The following is an 18,624-nucleotide window of genomic DNA, read 5'->3' as shown; positions in this document are numbered from 1 at the left end:
AGGAGAAAACCAAAAAGGAACAATACAAAAAATTGGGTGAAGAAGAAGAAACAATTCCTCCAGAGTACAGATTAACAGAAGCCAAAGTAATTTATTTAATATGCTCAGTCTTACTTCCCTTTCATTGCTCAGAACATGTGGGTGAAACTGAGACTCCCATTTCATTTTGAAACACTAATGTTTTGGTTCAGCCATTTTTATAATGTCTAGAAATTCTGCTTTGTAGTTCCCACAAATATCTATCATCTGTCATTGGATGCCTGCATGGGCACAGAAGTGGTTTAGATGCCGGTACCTGCAGATTAATAATTCTGTCTGAGATTAGTACACTGGAGTCTTTCAGTAGCTCTGGTATTTTAGAAATAAATAAATTGTGATTGGTTAAAGCTGTTAAAAGAACCCCAGTGACCTGGATATTTTAAGCGGCATCTTGAGTGGCAGCAGTAGATGCTGTAGAGGCTGCTGGTTGTATCCCTGTCCTGTGTAACACTTCCTGTTGCTCAGAGAATTCTCCCAGAGTGCTTGTATTGCATGGCTGTTTAAAGTTTAATGCAAGGGATTTTTTTTCTTAATAGGATAAAGATGGAAAACCACTCCTACCAAAACCAGAAGAGAAGTCACAGGTAAAAAAAAAGTGATTATTTCTAATAACTGTTTCATTCATGGCTTAACAAATGTCAGCAGTGTTACCTAGTGTTCATTTTAAAAATGGGCTGTGCTACCTGCTTACTTTTTAAGAGATTAAGAGACTTAAAATATTCTTTTTTTTTCTTAGCAATGGCAGCCTATGAGTGAAAATGATCTTTTAGAGGGCTTGACAGAAGGGTTTTCCTGTTCCACATTACCACCTGCACCATTACCTACATCAACTGTACTAAAGGTGAGTATATTAGATTTCTGAAATCTGGTTTTATTTTCAAGTTGTTTGAATAATCAGGACATTTTCTATGTTTCCTTTATATAAAGTTCCTTAAATAAAATCCAATAGCTACAAATTTAAAATACTTCTTGCAGGAATTTAGTAGAAGAGCAGGACTTGAAAAACCAACAAAAAACTAGTTACGTGATCCCTCTTTTTACCAGTTGCTTGCATAAGTAGTGCTTTCCAGCCGAGGATTTTAAAAGTGTTTTTTTGGGAATATTAGATGGCTTGGTGAAATCTTTGTTCTTTTGGAGTCATGTTAAACCTGTTCAAATTTCAACTGTTGTAAGGTTTAACCCAGTGATTGAGATGGAAGAACAAACTAAGATGAGGAACAGTTGCACAGTGTGTGTGCAGAGGTGTGTTTTAATCTGAAATAAGCAAAGCTCCTTAGAAAAATTGAATCCTGGAAATCAGCTGTGGGGGTGCTGTGTTTTGGATGTCTTCTTGGGTGTGGTTAGTGTTTTCTTCTGGGACCCTTGTGTGCTTTGTTCTTCCAGAAAGCCAAGGATGGTGCCAAGCCTGCGAGTTCGTCAGATGTGATCTCTGCTGCAATGGTTTCCTCAGTGCACTCAGCAGCTCCTGCACCTTCTACCTCAGTAAGAAACCTCTCCTGTAGGTCCTTACCCCAAAATGAGGGGCTGAGTAGTGAGGAGAGGCAACAGTGTGATCCAGACAGTGTGACCAGTGTGAACTGTTGCAGAATTTAATAATTTATTGCTAAAAATTGCAGAGAAGGAAAATGTTCCCCTGGAGGAAAGAAAATGAAGAGAAGAAGAATGAGTGGACACTCCATTTTCAACAAAGTTCCACAGGCAGCATCATAACCATCTTTGAATACCTGGGGAACTTTCCTTCATGGTGTTTCTTGTAATGTTGTTCACACATTTTGATCCATGCAGAGAGATCTTCCCCTGGTGCTCCCAGCCTGACTTGATAGGGGAATATAAATCTCCTCCTTCCTGTGTTGGCTTTTAGGGCTTTTTTTCTGTCCAGCTTCTGTTTAAAATAGCAAAATGAATGTTAATTGCCAAACAATAATTGCCAAACAATTGCCAATCATTTCATAGATCTGTTCTCATTACAGCAGGTAGGCTTATTTATAAAAAAAGAAAACTGTTCAAGTAAATTTCTGCAGCTCAGAAAACAGGCAGGTCAGAAATATTCTGCATTTCTCCCCAGCTGTTGTGCTACACTGCAAGTACAAAGGGAGCGCTCTTTCTTCATTCAAGTTCTACAGTTCATTAGCCAGTACTAATAGTAGATTGATGAATTTCATCATTTTTGCAGCAGATGTGCTTTCAGAAATGTGTTTCTGCTTTGTTAGGGAGGAAAAGAGATGGATGAAGCCTTGGATCTCCTATCTGATTCCCTGGGACAAAGAGAACCTGACCCTGATGAGAACAAACCAGTTGTGGATAAACTGAAGGTAACAAAAGACATTCTGAAACTTGAACAATTTAGGGAGGGGAGGGGTAGGATGGAATAAACCAAACCAACAAAAAACCCTCTACAAAACCATCAAAATCTGCAGTAGTTCTCATATGGTCACAGGAGAATATGGCGTTGGAATTCTAGATGTTGTAAGAGTAAGGTTGTTGGAGAAAAAAAAATCCATGTTTTTATATATAGGTATATCAACAACTTTTCAGTCATCTGGATTACATGTGGTTTTTGTGAAAAAGGATGATTTGGTTAATATATGTTAGCCACTTGCAGGCAATTGTTGAAATGTTATGGGAGATTTGAAATAATTTTAGTTCAGTGCTTTTCATTGACATTATTCTCATCCTTTTCAGGTGCCTTCTCGGGCCTCAGTTTCTAAAATTTCTTTTCTGGCCCTCTTTTTGTCAAGCTTTGACTTTTATAACCACAAGTATCAAGTGCACTTAATCAGACATATTTTTTAACTTTGTTGTTTCTGCTGGTTCTGTCTTCATTTAGTCTTTCATAAAATCCTATAAAGGCCCTTCTGCTAACAAGAAAATAAATTTCTGCATAATAGTAGTAATAAATTGTCATTTGAAATAGCTACGGTAAAGTACAATTAGTGGGGAAAAACAAAACCACCATATGCTTGCTGCCTTATCAATTGAAGGAGTATCTCCGTGAGGTAGAGCCGGCGACAAAGTATCTCTATAAGCAATGTTGCAGGGGTAGCACGTGGTTTATTGTGAAGGCCTTGCTTGTAGCTAAAGCAGGCCAGGAGAGCAGGAACAGCAAACCCAACCGAGAGAGGGGCGAGCCCCGAATCCCGTACATTAAATATCTTTCTAAGTTGAATAGTATCAGTTGGACTAACCAATCTAATACAAGATGACAACATATACAGCCAATAGAAATGACCCACCACCCAAGGCAAGCAGAAGGGGATTGTTTAATCAAACGATCTGGCCCTTAGCTTAGCAGGAGTATATTGTTTAATCAAGGGGGCTGGCCCTCAGCTTAGCACGTCGTTGTTCACAAGCTGATGGCCCTGCACCCCACACCCTAAATCTCAAAGCTTGCTTTCATTTCTATCTCGCTTGTTGAACTCAGACTCCCAGAATCTAAACCACCATATTTGCAAGGTCTTTCTACTTCATCCTTCCCAACATCTCCCCCGTTCTGATGAACAATTAAAATAATAGAAACTGCTTTACTCATAATTTTCTGCACACACTGAAGTATGCAGGGAACTACTACTAAAACTACAACTATTACTATTACTATTACTATTACTATTACTATTACTATTAAAATGAACAGGCTTATTTTGCAAAGTTCCTTTAGCCAAGGTGCAAAGCTCCAACCATCAAACAAACAATTTAGCTATTGTCTTTTAAAAGTGTTGTTGATTTGGAGGTTGCCAAAGTTCGCCAGGATCTTGGTGGTAGTAGGTCTGGGTCAGCACTTGGGATCTGACTGGTAATGTAGTGGAGTGTTGTGGAGTCGGGGCATTCATAAATTTTGCCTCGGGTGCTTGGGATGCCACTATTTGTTTCGTCACGTGATGGCATTGCGCGCTCGCTTTGGAATTTTTTGGAGAGTGGGTTTGCCTTGTGTCATGCTTAGCTCGACATTGTCAGGTATGATGTTTCCCTTTCTTGCAGGCATGGCAGCGATGTGGTGCTTGTGCACCCCTTTTAATTTCTGGGCAATTTCTCACAATATGACTGGGTTTTTTACAAAAGTAGCAAGGTGCTGAGGTTACAGCAGTTTGCATAACAGCCATGGTGTTGTTTTGTTGCTGGGAGTTCAGGTGCAAAGCAGCTAGAATTTCAGTCAGTTTTTGGTCTCGTGCCTCTGCCTGTGTTGCTTGAGCTGTAAGAACTCGTTCAATTTTTTCTCCTAAAGTCTTTCCAAGTTCATTTGCTTGGATAGCTGCCACTTGCTGTGGACTTCCAATTCTGTTGCAGGCTTCAATCATTTCAGGTACTGTGGGTCTTTCTTTTCCTAGGGCTTTGATTACTCTTTTACATTCAGCATTGACGTTATTTTCAATAATGTCTCTTATCATAATTGGGCAAGCTATATCATCGCCACATTGCCTTTCTGCTGCTTGTATCACTCGGTCTGCAAATGCAGTAAATGGTTCAGACAGCTCTTGACTAATCAGATTGTAGGCTTTTTCAAAACTTCCTGCAGGCTGAATCTGCAAAAAGGCTCTACGAGCCATTTTTTTAATGTCATCAAATACTATTCTGGGTAGGTTCACTTGATCTTCATTCCGGTCATCAGGATGCTCACCAGTCAACTTAGATATGGTAAGGGTGCGAAGGGTTGCATCAGTGCTTTGCCTGTAAGTGGTCAAAACTCCTGTAAGCATTCTTCTCCATATGTGTTCCCACAGCATATATTGTGAATCTGTGAGAATTACACTGGCGAGATTTTTACAGTCATTTGGTGTCAGCATGTGTTCTTCTATAGTACTTTTCAGCACTTGTTTAAAATATGGTGAGCAAATGCCACTGTCTTTCACTGCTTTTCGTAGTTCTTTTATTTCATGAGGTGGGATAGCTGTCCATGTTTTTGTACCTTTGGTTTGTTGGCTGAATAGCACAGGCATAGCTAGAGGATTGAGACTTTCCTCTTTGCAAATCAGGCGTCTGACTTCATGCCAGTCTGTGAACTGGCAATTGCCAAAACACTTCTGGGGGTTTTGTACTTTTGGGATTGATGTTAGTGAATAATCAGGGTTTAATGTCTCATTTTGGGTTGAGAAGTCTGTCCCAAACACAGGGACAGGGGGGCCTGTAGAGCTGTTTGGGAATAGACTTATTTGTATTTGAAGGTTCTCTTGTATTTGAATCAAAGGGTTGTCATTTGCAGGGACAAAATAGTTCTCTGTCTGTCCTGTATTCATTGAAGCAGCTGTCGTATTCCACTCTCCCCCTTTTCGTTGCATGGTTTATGTGTTTGGCTGGGACTGTCTGGACGAGTTGTGATACAATGTCATCCTTCCCAACAATCAGTAAGTTTAGGTTGGAATCCTAGCTGGAGAAAAAAGAAAAAAGAGATTCTTAAAACGTCTGCATTAAGAAAGACAAAAATGTTCTACGGCAGTCTGCTTTAAAACCTCCTTGTGGCATTCTGTGTGGCATGTTCCTGGTATGCTGCCAAAAATCAGAGCAGCATAAGTTGAAAAATAAATGCAGTTTTTAAAACTTCCAGGTGTGAAACACACTTCATAGTAATATGAATATATTGGGGTTTTCTCAGTAGTTTTAAAATTTTAAAGTGAAAAAGGATATCTGTTTCTTAGTCTGATGTGCTCTCTGATTTGTTCATTGTTAATATTTCTAACATGGGTATTAAAGTTGTTCAAAAATGAAATACTTTCAGGAAAAGGCTAAATCTGAACACAGAGACAAGCTTGGAGAGAGAGATGAAACAATCCCACCTGACTATCGAAAACTTCTGGAGTCAGGTGAGCAGGTAAGGAGAAACTTCCCTAGTTTTCATTTGCAGCAGTGGAAACTTGAGTCTGTCTGAGCCAGACTGTCCTCTTTGGAATTACAAGTTGAATAAGTGAGTGTCTGTACTGTATTTACATATTAGGGTAAAACATGGAAATATCCCTCAGTGAGAGTAGCTCTATCCTCTCTATCCTGCTTATAAAAGGGAAAAAAAAGGCTTTATTCTTGTATTATGTTTTTCTTTTTACCTTTTCCAACTGGGCAGTCTGAACAAATAAATCACTATGAACTACTAAAGGAATACATTCAGAACGTTGCAGGTTCATTGGCAATCTATGAACATCCAGTAGTGCCATATGTAAATACTTGTATTTTAAAACTAATCTGTCCAGTTCAAAATGGGGATCTGCCTTTTTTTCTTCCCAAGAGTAAACAAGCAAAACCAACAGCAAAGGATGATGTGAAACACAAAGGAAAGAAGGTAACATTTGTGATGGGGCTTATTGAGGGGTTTTTTTTTTATATTCATGACATTTATTCTGTGGGTTTTTTCGTGCTGTGGACTCTGATTTTGTTTCAAAGTTGTGTCACTGTAGGCTTAAGGGGTGATTTATTGCAAATACTCATAAATGGCAGGAAGTAATACGAACAGTAGTGGACAGTAAAACTTTTGTGACGAGTAACTCTTCACAATAAATGCAGTTTTTATGTACAACTGCATTATGAATGTTCAGGAAATCATGCCTCTTGGGAACCTCAAATAGGTGTCTCTGACATATATGTGGAGTTCAGATGTTTTTTCCATAAGAAAAGGGATAATTACTTAAAGCAGGCATAAATTCCTGAACCACTAATTTGACTGTGGGAAGCTGGGTTGCACATTTCGTGACTTCAAATTAAACTTATTGCAGAAACCTACAGATGACAGTGCAGCTATTGATGCCTTATCAGGTGACTTTGATACTTGTGCAAAGGCTCCTGCTACACCACAGCACTCAAAGGTAGGACATTTTCTGCTAGTAACTTGCAAAATAAACAGTTTTTCACTCCTCACTTTTGAGTTGCAGTAGCTCATTTTAGGTTTACAGGAAGCCTGTTCAGATGCAGGGATTGTCTCACTTCTGGAGTGGAAGTTGGATGTATTTTGCTGTGTATTAAATATTTGGAGAAACAAACGTTTGTAAAGGAAGGTAATTTGAGCCTTTTAGACACACTTGGAGAAGCAAGTTGGGCAGAGAAATGCAGTAACAGCTTTTAAGAGTGTTCAAAAACTGCAGAGAAACGGCAGAGAAACCTTTGTTCAATCATAGGAGGCACTGTGTAGCAATGGTTGTTAGCTGCAGCCGAGACACAGTTCAAGAGGGTTTTGTAGAGAGAAGAGCAGGGAGCAGCAAAGACTTTTAGATGTGTTAGGGAAAACAGTAAAGTTGACAGGAAGAAGCAGAGGGAACAAACTGGAGAGGTCTTGCAACTGAGAAAAGGAGCAGCAGCTTTGAAACTGATGTTTAAATCAGCTGTATTCCTGGGAGAAAAGAGCTGTTTCTAAACAGCTTTCCTGGCTGCTGCAGTGTTTTCCCCAGGGGCTTCCCTCAGCACAGAATCCTCAGGCAACTGAAGACAGGACCACCGGTGTTTCAAGTGGTGCTTCATCTGCTTATGAAATCCAGGGCTAAATCTGCTCCTGCAGCATTATTGCTTGGTAGTAAATACAAAATCTTCCCATCTCTACCAGGTTTTTCTGATGCAGTCTCCTGTCAGCATGGCCTGTGTTGCTGCCAGCCTTATTCAAAAGATTGTATGTTGGCAGATGTCAAACCATGAGCTACCAGTGCTCTATTGTCCTTGTAACTGTAATTACTCTTTTTTTCTTTGGAGTGTAGGGCAAAAGTGGAAAAGAAGCTACAACCACTAAACCAAGCTCAAAGAATGAAGGAAAGCCCAGAAACCCTAAAACGGTAGGAACATATTTATTATAATATTGGCAGTCATACAAGAGGGGCAGCTGAATTTTGGATTTATATTAAAGGATTGTTATTTTGGGGGGAGTTTTACATCAATAGGTTGAACTTGATCCATTTTTGTAAACATGCACGTAGAAGAAGGGCCTCTCTATTTCAAGGGAAATTGGCAATAAACAGGGGCAACCCCCCACCCCCATATCTTTCAGACAGAGTGTGGTTTTCTCAGGGGGGGGGTCTCAGTGCATGCTCCAAAGGGTTCTCCTTCCCAGATCTGCTGATCTAAGAGTCCCACTTTGCATGCCTGTGGGCAGGATCCCCACCATTTCTCTCATTTCTTGATAGTTTTGAGTAACAGCATCCCAAAAGTGATTAACAAGTACTCCTACAACCACACCACAACCACCACCATTTCTATATTCAAAAAAAGGGCAAAAAAGAGGGGAGAAGGGGAAGATAAAAAGGGTTGCTTAACTTTTTATATCCAGAAGTACAGAAAATTGTTTCAGGTCAGGGTGAAGCTTGTTCCATTATGTTCTCACAGAGGATATGTGCAGTATATGCCTGATTCAGATGATTACGTCTGCTCTGGAAATTTTACATTTCACATGTCAGTGATGGGATTTCTGGTTGTTGTTATTAAATCACCACGGGTGCCTTTTGTGTGACCACAGAACTGACTTGCAGTTCTCAGTGTAAAACTGAAGGGTGTCTTTATCTCATCTTCAGGAGGAGCTGTGACCTGATCACTGGTGTGGGTAAAAGGGTGTTAAGGAATAGGGAATGATGAGGTCAGGCACAGCCCACTCTGTCTGAAAGAAAGCAATTGATGGCAAAAAGGTGAAAATATTTGTACACCACAGGAGTCACAAATACTCCTGCTACACTATCTGTATTTCAATCTGAACTGTGATTCTGAGAGTGTCTTGTCACTGCCTGACAGGTTTTAGCTTGGTTCAGGCTCATTGTCTCATCCTCTCTTTAGGCAAAGGGACAGTCCTCCAGCAGCAAATCTGAGAAGCAGAAAACGAGCTAAACATTAACCTTACCAGGTAAGATTTCTTTCTTGTTCCCTGGGTTACCACAAACACAATTTCATGCTTGTGAATTATAGCCGAATTTTGCTAGCAGTCCTTGAAGCAGACCAAGACATGGTTAAAACTGCTGCTAAATCAAAATGCTTGGGATGACTTTGCACTTCAGGGTTCCCAGGCAGGAAAGTTCTTTCACACCCTTTATCCATTCAGTTTGTACTACTTCATGTAGCTCAACTCCATTAGGCTGGTGGAATGCCAAGCATTCCAAGGTGTGAAGTGCTGCTTCCCTAAGACATTTTCACTGAGTAAAAAGGACCAAGCACATCTCAGCTTGGGGTTTAGATCTTTAGGATATTGATCTTGTGTCATCACCTCTGCTCTGGACCCATCTGGAGGTTTCATTCCCATAATTCTCCCCAGATTTATGTTGTGAGTTTTATTTCAAATTAACAGAAGATGAGCACTCTGACTTTATGTTTTTGTTTTGTTTTCTCCCAACCAGGATCCTGCTGCATCATGTAAAATGTCTCCTTTCTGTTGGTGGATGATTATTCTTGAAGAACGAAAGCTGATGTCGAAAGCACATAGTTATTCTGGGTGGTTTTTGTACAGTGACAGTTGCTGGACTTTTTCTCATCTTTTCTTTTTTCCCAGTAGTAGACTCAGGTGGTTTGTTTCTTTCCTCCAGCAATTCAGTTTATTAAGACTCATATAGTCTGACTTCCTTGTAATTCCCATCAGCACTCAGGGGGAAAGAATGCTTTCTATTTGCACAAAATATATTGCATCAATCAAGAGCTATGCCAAAAAATAGAGAAAAAAAAATCTGCAGACCTTTGCACATAATCTCCACATAGTGCCTGTAAATCTCTGAAGAGTTCATATGTGCTAGCATTTTTAATGTTGCAGTGAATGCATTAAGTATTCTGGAATATAGTGAGTTTTAGTTACCCTCAGCTGGGCTGTGCAGCCTTGTTCTCAGGCCAGTTCCGGGTGAGAGGCTGCAGGCCAGCTGTGGGGTGGCTAGAGTGAGAAAACTGGGGATTAACCGCTTCTTCCAGCACATCTGGACATCAAGCAGGTATTTGGAATGCTGCCTTTTGCCATAGTTAAAACACACTAGGGCAGGACCTTCTTTTTTATTATTATTACCATTATTTCCAGTTGTATCTGTACTGTTATCTCATAATTTCAGGAGTCTCCTGGTCTGGACAAATAACAAATGTGACAGCTACCAACACACAAGAGTGGGGAAGGAAAAGAGGGGCACAAGCCTCAGCAGCGATCAAAGCTCAGGTCCAGGGCTGGGCTCCTTTTTATTTTACTTTGCACTGTTTCTAGTCCTCCTGCTCCTGGCACTCTGGCAGGGAATTCAGGGATCGGGCTGAAGGTGATGCTGCAGAGACCAAAGCCCCATTTCTCTTGTTCCCTGCAAGGACAGACATGGCCAGGCGCCTCTCCTGGGTCAGCCGCCACAGCCCTGGGCTGCCACCACCACCATGGGTTTTCCTCTGCCTCCCTGCCCTGCAGAATGTCCTTTTGCATATCCTGACATGTGTACAGCTCTGCCATGAGTGAGCAAAGGGAGGCCACTGGCAGCAGAGCCCAGGGTCTGCTGGCAGGGACAGCGCAGGGACTGAAGTTGGGGATATTTAGACTCATGACTGTAGTTACAGTCTGCACCGTGTCACTCCAATAAAGTTTTTAAGCGTGCACTGTGTCCATCCTGGCTTTTCATTTATCACTGCTGCTGTTGGACGTAAGAAAGCCTACAAGTAATAAAAAACCCCACAAACGTTTGCATATTAAAATTGAATCTAAAATTTTTAAAAAGCCTGCAAATTGCAGAATCAGCTAGGTTGGGAAAGACTTTTGAGATCATCAGGTGCAGGCTATGACCAAACACCACCTTGTCAACCAGATGATGACACTTGGTGCTGCATCCAGCCTTTTCTTAAACACCTCCTGCAACAGTGACTCCACCAACTCCCTGGACAGCCCCTTCCAGTGCTCAGTCCCTCTTTTCTTTACATGTTGGTGACACTCCACCAAAGCCTTCACAAGCACATTGAGACAGTTACAGGTTTTTTTGCTACTTTTCCTTTGGATTTCAAAGCTGCATCATAGTTGGCCTAGCCCAAATATAACTTGTGAACTGCCACTGTTATGGGAGGCAGCTGGAAGAGCAAGATATAAGTCACTGAAATGTATTGTGCCCAGATAAATGCACAGTAAACTCAGATCCTGAAATACCTGTGTGGGAGGTCACATTTCTTCTTTAGGAGGGCTGCAGTGCATCTGGGAGAATGGGCACATCCAAAATTAAAGGGTGGAGAGGGAGTAATAATGAGGCTCTGGGGTACCAGGAAGGCCACTTAATTTTCCCTCAGAGCTAAGCAATTAAAAGCAGAAAGCAGAAATGCCATTTACAGTTGAGAAAATAAATGACTGCATCAAAGAGGACAAAAACAGACCTTAATCTGAAATCACCTGCAATTTGAGGTTTTGTCAAATTCCCCTTTTGGCCCTTAAAATGTTTTAAAAGCAGTAGTTGGTGGTACTTGAGTAGCATGAAATGTCACTAGCATGACACACAGCTTTCTCAGAATTTCTGTTTTATATATAAATGTATGTCTGTATAAAAAAATACATGGAATTTGCTGAGGAGGAGGAAGTGGTGCTTTCTGCAGGATTGTGTCAGAGTTCTTGGCTCTCAACAGTAGAACAGGGTGCCTTCCAAACACCCATGAAGGGGGTTTGGACTCCTTGGGCAGGTTTTATCTCCAGGTAGGAGAAAAGGGAAGCACAGTCAAGCAGTTGGGATTAGTTCTAGATTATGATTTTTTTTTCCTCCGTCTGTTAAAATTTCAACTGTTTTGGCACGTCCCTGAGGAACCTGAGACAGGCTGGAACCACAGAGGAAGTAAACACCAGGGACTTAAATGTCAAGGGCGTGTTTGCAAGAGCAAATAAGTGCGTGCCCTTAAGCACAAGTGGCAATTAACTGATTTTGGTTATGTTTAATACCGAAATAAGAGTTTTCAGCAGGTGAACAGAGCAGGCCATTCACAACTGCCTTTAAAAAAAGGAACTCCACCAATAAAAACCCAACTTCCAAGATTTCAACCTTGTTTTCTTGCAACTGGATGTGGCACTCAGTGCCATGGCCTGGTTGTCAGGGTAGTGTTAGGTCATAAAGTTATTACCCTGCAGGTGTCAACGAGGGCCCTCAGTCCTCTGCGGTGACGGTACCACCACGCCGCGCATGAGAGCAGCGCTGGCCACGCCCCTTTTCCCATTGGCCATGCGCATCCACGTGACCCCGCCCCTCTCCTCTCTGAACCGTCCTCCTTTGGCTGCAGCTCCGCCCCCAAGCGCACTGTGCACCTCTCATTGGCCGGCGGCGTCCCCTCGCGACCTCTGATTGGCTGGGTCGTCGCCTCGTGTCCACCGCGGTCTCCCATTGGCTGCGGGTGCCGCTATTGTTGTTATTCCTGTTATTCCTGTAAACAGGAGCGGGGAGGGTGTCAGTGCTGGTCACTTCTGGTCACCTCTTATCGCCTCTTATCAGCCCCCACCTCTCACCTGTCATCTCTTTTCACCTCTTACTTCCTATAAGTAAGAGGATCCGTCCTCTCCTCGCCGCTGTCCCCGGACGCTTGCCGGAGCTCGATCCTCCCTCGCTCGGTCCCTGCCCGGGCCATGTCACTGTGCGGCGGCCTCGGGCTGCCCGGGATGGCGGCCATCTCACGGCTGCCCTCCCCGGGCACGGCCCCGCTCACGCCGCGGCCGCTGGACAGGGGTGACCTGCCGGGCCCGGACAGGTGAGGGGGGTGGCCAGGGTCCGGGGACCGGGGTTCCTTTTTCCGCCCGCCCCACGCGGGACTCGCCCGACGTGACACGGCTGTCCCGCGCGGGGCTCGGCGTGACAAAGGACAGTTTTGAGATCCCCTCCTTCAGCTCCTGCCCCCGCCCTGCTGGGGCAAGAAGGGGCGAGGAGTATCCGGGACACTGACACTTCCCTGTCCCGACCGCCCGCAGGCACCGGGACACCCCGAAGAGGGGACACGGGGGGCTGCTCCTCCCGCGGCCGTGGCACGCACTGTCTCCGGAGCCTGTGACCTCGGACTGTCTCCGGGACTCGGTCTCCTCCCAGCCCACGGATGCAGGTGAGGGATGGGGCTGCTCCGCGCCGCAGCCGTCCCCAGCCGCCCCTGGGGTGATGCCGAGGGTGTTGGAGGGGAATCGGGGATGTCTCGGGAGGGCTTGGCCGAGGGGCTGGAGAGGGAGTCGAGGCAGGGAAGCTTCTGGGGAGTGATAGGCAGCAGCCCATACCTGCACTCCCTGGGGCTCAGCCAGGAACCGCTCTGGTGGGGACCCTGCTCAGGGTGACACGCGACATTCCATGCGGGACCGGTGCTCCCAACGACGGTGCCACCCGGCTGGCTGCCTCTCTGCCCAGTCCCATCCTGCCCGGTGCCCTGGGCTGGGGCCAGGACCCCACACCGGGGCTACTCCTGTCCCTTGTTCCCGCAGGACTGGGACCGGACTCCCACACACAGAGCAGAGGCCCACAGCCGTGCAGGAAGAGTGAGTGGCCCCATCCCCGTGTTCCCCCGGGGACACCCTCTGTCCCTACCCTGCCTCTCCCGAGCAGCAGGGCCCGGTCTCAGCCTGGCTGGGAGCTGTGCATCCAGCTGTGACCCCCAGTCTTTGTCTGGGGAGTGACAACCTGGGCTGCTTGGGCTGGGACGTGAATGCCAACCCCCATAAAACCGCGTCTCTGCTCTCCCCATAGCTTCCAAAAAACAATTCCGAAATCTGGGAGAGCTCTCAAAGAGTAAGTGAAGGGACTCTGTCCCTGCGGCAGGACATGTCAGGCTGTCCCTGTCCCAGACCCAAAAGCCAGGTTGTTCCTGTGCCCCTCCTGGAATCCCACTCAGGCCATTGGTGTTAGCTCAGTGCCTGGAAGTGCTTTTGCCCTAGGTCCCTTTTGGGAGCTGTGACAGTCCTGGGGAGGTCTTACCCCCCCATGAGGACCTAGGGGACTGAGGTGACGATGGCAGAGGATAGGTCCAGCGGTCCAGGACACCTGCTGTCATTTGATCCTTTCCTTTCCCGGCTCTTGCAGCAGGAAGCTCCTTTGCCAGAGGATCCACTCCTTGCCTGTAGGTGCTGAAGACTGTGCAGGATCCTGCCGAGTCCCTGGCCGAACTGGGACGAGGAGGATGGAGCCAGGAGACGGGGTAGGGCTATACAGCACCTCTCATCCCTTGGCTGTCCCACAGCAGTGGCAGCTGGAAGCCAGCCCTGTTCCGAAGGACATCTCCCAGCTCCAGGTGCACAGGGACAGAGTCCAGCGACGCCAGAGGGAGCCCGAGGATGAGGTGAGGGGGCAGCGAGACCTCGGGGTAGCGAGACCTGGGAGGTCAGGGAGGGGGCAGAGAGGTGCTAACGACGTGTCCCCCTCGCTGCAGGAAGGCTTTGTACCCAAGAAGTTGCAGAGGCTGGACCAGCAGAACCGACTGCTCGCCGGCCATTGGGCTTCCAGGAGAGACCCCGTTGCCAAGAGCCCCTGTCGCGCACCAGAGCTGCTGGTGAGAGAGGCTGGAATGCTCGGGAAGCACCAAGGATGGGTGATCCTGGGGCTGAACACATGGGAGCTGCCGCTCCAACTCCTCCGGTGCCCTGGAGACCTGTGGATGTGGGAGATGGATGGGCTGGGGCATCATGGGGACACCTGGACTCCAAACCTGGAAGGCACTGGGAGGTGGATGGTCGTTGGGTACGGGACCCATCCCTGCCTGGGGGTGGGAAGCAGCTAGCAGGACTTCTCCCCTTCACGATCTCCTCTTCCTATTCCCCCAAGTCCCCCCAACTGCTGTCCTGGCAGAATGATGCCACCATGCTCCAGGGGATGGAGAATGTGGTGATCACACCAGTGATGAAGCAGGAGGCAAAGCTGGTATGTGGCAGCCTTTGGCAGTGCACAGAGCTCCACAGTCTCCTCTTGGCATCTCCAAAGGGGGGCCTGGGGCCGAAAGTCCTTGGGGAGGGGGCTCGTTGTTAAGCAGCACCAGCCCTGGTGCTGGGGACTTGCCAGTGTCTCAGACAGCAGCATGGGCTTTTCCCCAAAGCATCCAGAGAAGCTCAGCCAGTCCCAGCAGCTCTTCTGCTCACCCTCAGGACCTGGCAGTGTTCCCAGATCTGTCCTGCAGCGGAGACAGCCCTCAGACTGGGGCATCCCTGTCAAAGCCAAGCGGCAGAGGAAGGTGGCTGGCAGCCTTGACCAGGAGGCATCGGTGGAGCTGGTGGGTGATGGGGAAAGTGTGGGGTGAGACCCAGCCTGTCACTGGCAGGACCAGGCCATGCCCCAGCTCTGCCAGCACACCTGCTGACATCTGGGGGTGTCTATGGTTGGTGCCTTCCAGGGAATGTGGCTGAAGCCTTCCAGGTCTGCCCAGCTTGAGGAGATTGAGAACCTGCTGTCCAATGATGACCAGGAGCTTGTTGGGGACTTCTCCAAGGTAGGGACACAAGGATGTGGGTGCTGCCCCCGTTATTCTGAACAGGGACCATTATTGGAACCCTGCACGGCTGTGAGAGCCCAAAGCAAGGTGGTGGCCCTTGTCTGGGGACACAGGGCTGTGACTTTTCAGCCTGCAGCCCCTGGAGTGGATGAAGCAATCACTGCTCCTCTGGTCCACCCCCGTGGCACAGCCATGTGTATCTGCCCCTTTCCCTCCCGTGGGTGCAGAACTGGCCACTGTGGGCTCCTGGGCTGGAGGGACAGGTGCCGTCCCTGGGAGGTGTCCCTGGGATGGGGATGACCCCACAGCCTGTCTCCTCCAGCCTCACCTCTTGTCGACGGTGGAGGGGAAGGACCCAGGCCTAAAGTACATCTCCCCTGGCACGGTAAGGGGACAGCGACCCTTCCCCAGCGCCCCCGAGGGGGGGCTCCCCCACCTGCCTCCGTATGTCCCCCCTTGGTGATGCGCTCCCCCCGCAGCTGGCGGCGGTGCTGACAGGGCACTTCAGCAGCTTCATCAAGAGCAGCATTGTCGTGGACTGCCGGTACCCCTACGAGTATGCAGGGGGCCACATCAAGGTCAGACGCCCCCCGAGCCCCTGGGACCGGGAGGAAGGTGGTCTCTGAACCCCACCCAACCTCAGAGGTGCTGAGCCCACCCCGAGGGTTTGACCATTTCCTGAGCAAGTGCTGAGACAACAGGGATTCAGGATCCCCCTAGGATTTGTTGAGTACCCTCTGAGAGATTAAACAGCCCCTCCAAAGATACTGAGTTCCCAGAAAGGAGTAAAGCAGCCCCCCCAGAGGTATTCTAAGCCCCCAGAGGGGTTGAGCAGGCCTCCATGAAGGGTACTGAACTGCCCAGAGGGATAGAGCAGCCCCATGAGAAGTGCCAAGCCACGCCCTAAAAGGTTGACTCTCAACTGGAAAGAGGAGCATGTATGGTGGGGGAGGCTGGGGAACAACGTCCTTGGGTCCCTGAAGAAAATGAAACTGGAGGCAGAGGGGAAAAGATGCCTCCTGTCCCTCCCAGGGCGCTGTCAACCTGCCACTGCAGCGGGATGTGGAGGAATTCTTGCTGAAGCAGCCCATCATGCCCCTGGATGCCAGCAAGAGAGTGATCATGATCTTCCACTGCGAATTCTCTGTTGAGCGGGGGCCCAAAATGTGAGTGATGGCATGGGGGGCACGTTGGAGGGTGCCAGCCCCCACAGCACACTCGGATCCCCGCACGGGGATGATCCTGTGGGCTTTCTCTGTGTCACAGGTGCAAGTTCTTGCGAGAGAGGGATCGGTCCTGCCACGATTATCCCCGGCTGCACTACCCTGAGCTCTACGTCTTGAAAGGGGGGTACCACGAGTTCTTCTTCCAGTTCCCGGTGAGTCCCCGCCCAAGGTCCCCTCGGTGGCAGGAGGGCAGGAACTGCGGGGCACAAAGCAGTGGGGAGTGGCAACTCTGGCTCTGAGCATCTTCCCTGAAGTGGGAGAGGACCTCCAAGGCGCTGGGTTTGGCCCGGGATGGCGGGGGGGGCCGGGGGTTGCGCTGCCGGGGCTGACGGAGCCGTGGATTGCAGAGCTACTACGAGCCGCAGGACTATCAGCCCATAGAGCACCCGGCCTTCAAGGAGGAGCTGCGCAAGTTCGGCGGGCAGAGCCGGCGTGGCCGGTGGGTGCTCTTCATCTGCGGGCGGGACCTGTGAGCGCTCAGGGGTCCCGCAGCCCCACCGGGGGGATGCTGGAGATTATCGGATGAGTTCCCTTGGCCGGGGATGCTTGGTTTGATTTGTTAGAAAGGGTTTGGGGTGGTATTTAGTGTTAAGATTTGTATTGTGTTTGTTTATTGTTATAAATTTTTGTCATAAATATTTTTGTGTTTATTGTTATAAGTATTTTATATATTATGTAAAATTCTCTATTATATTTATACTTCTATTGTTATAAGTATTTTTGTTTGTTTATTGTTATAAATATTTTTATGTTTATTGTTATGAATATTTTTGTGTTTGTCTGTTGTTAGGATGGTTTGTTACAGCCTCTGTTGATAAACTCCTGTTGCAGGAGAACAAATCTGGCTCCTGAGCTCTCACTGCCTACACCAGGGCGCTGCAGGGGTGGGAGCCCCTCATCTCAGGGTTTGGGGATAGGGACAGCTGCTGGCAGGGGACAGGGCTGGGGCAATGTCTTCCCTGTGGGGCGAGGTGACTTACCCAGGGACAAGGTGGTTGGAGCAGGGGCAAGTGTTGGCCCCTTGGCTGCTGTTCTTGCATGGTGGGTTGGCAGCAGTATGGCCCTGGACCCCCGTGGGACCCTCTTTCCTGGGCATGCTGAGCTTGGCAGGTCCCCTGGGACACTTGGGGTGGCTGTGGGACACCCACAGCTAGGATACTCTTTTCTTAGGGGTCTCATGAACTTTGCAGCACCCCCAGAGCTGGGACACCCATTCGTGAGGGGAGCCTGGGCTCAGTAGGACTCCCAGAACTTTGGCAACCCCATTTTGGGGGTCAGAGCTCATCAGGACACTCAAAAGCATTAACCCCCAAATTCTGAGACCCTCCTTTAGTGATTCTGAGACCCCCTCTCCATGAGATCCCCATGGTGGTGACACCCCTTGTGAGTGGGGCTGGCCTCATCAGGACTCCCAGGCTATTAACCCTCATCCCTCTGCTGGGATTCCCAAAGCCATGTTACACCTTGTTAGGGGCATCTTCTGGCCTTTTCAGGACCCCCAGGGCTTGGACAATCATTTCTTAGGGGACAGGACTCGGTGGGATCCCCATGGCTGTGGGATCTTGGAGGGGTGGGTGTCCTTAACACAAGGGTCCCCCATTCTGTCCCTGGCAAGTGACCACCCAGTGCCAAGTGCTTCAGTCACCCTTGGGGCACTCATCCTCCTCTGCACTTCCCAGGATTCCTGATGAACTGATGTCACTCCAAGATGTCCCAGGAGGGCTTTTCCATGTGCCCCCTTTCCCAACCAGGTGACAGTGCCTGGTTATTTGTGTTGGGCCTCGCCTTTGCTTTGGTTTGTGCCCCACAGGAGAATCCAAAAATCCACTAAATCCCAAAAATCCCCTTGGCTCCCCATTTATGCCTCTTGGTCCCCATACCCATGACCTGCTTCATCCCAAGCTGCCAAAGGGCTCCTGTATCAGTTCCTGCCTCATGGACAATCCTATTTTAAAACTTAGAAGGAGCATCTGCACGCACACGGGCAAAGAGGTGCGTTCCTAATTAAAGAAAAGGCTGGGGCGGAGTGAGTAATGAAAGGGCTGCAGGGTAC

The 18,624-nt window shown here is 47.7% G+C and overlaps 1 protein-coding gene and 1 pseudogene across 13 annotated transcripts in view; both read left to right on the top strand.

Moving 5' to 3' along the window:
* CAST (calpastatin) overlaps nucleotides 1-10,528 on the top strand; it is a 55,001-nt gene extending 44,473 nt beyond the window's left edge. For all 13 annotated transcript variants that reach the window (XM_063421585.1, XM_063421582.1, XM_063421584.1 and 10 more), the window contains 11 exons: nucleotides 3-86; nucleotides 576-623; nucleotides 776-880; nucleotides 1,423-1,521; nucleotides 2,250-2,351; nucleotides 5,747-5,839; nucleotides 6,248-6,301; nucleotides 6,732-6,821; nucleotides 7,696-7,775; nucleotides 8,764-8,830; nucleotides 9,318-10,528. In XM_063421585.1, the coding sequence (XP_063277655.1) occupies nucleotides 3-86; nucleotides 576-623; nucleotides 776-880; nucleotides 1,423-1,521; nucleotides 2,250-2,351; nucleotides 5,747-5,839; nucleotides 6,248-6,301; nucleotides 6,732-6,821; nucleotides 7,696-7,775; nucleotides 8,764-8,821 (813 nt within the window). In that variant the 3' untranslated portion in view covers nucleotides 8,822-8,830; nucleotides 9,318-10,528. The remainder of the gene's footprint in view (nucleotides 1-2; nucleotides 87-575; nucleotides 624-775; nucleotides 881-1,422; nucleotides 1,522-2,249; nucleotides 2,352-5,746; nucleotides 5,840-6,247; nucleotides 6,302-6,731; nucleotides 6,822-7,695; nucleotides 7,776-8,763; nucleotides 8,831-9,317) is intronic.
* Nucleotides 10,529-12,311: 1,783 nt separating this feature from the next.
* Nucleotides 12,312-17,324, top strand: LOC134564366 (M-phase inducer phosphatase 1-like; annotated as a pseudogene).
* The last annotated feature ends 1,300 nt before the right edge of the window (nucleotides 17,325-18,624 follow it).

The sequence above is a fragment of the Prinia subflava genome, chromosome Z (genome assembly GCF_021018805.1).
Source record: "Prinia subflava isolate CZ2003 ecotype Zambia chromosome Z, Cam_Psub_1.2, whole genome shotgun sequence".
In the NCBI taxonomy this organism is placed as follows: Eukaryota; Metazoa; Chordata; class Aves; order Passeriformes; family Cisticolidae; genus Prinia; species Prinia subflava.
The sequence above is the reverse complement of the archived record's forward strand: the minus strand, read 5'-3'. Positions and strand labels throughout refer to the sequence as shown.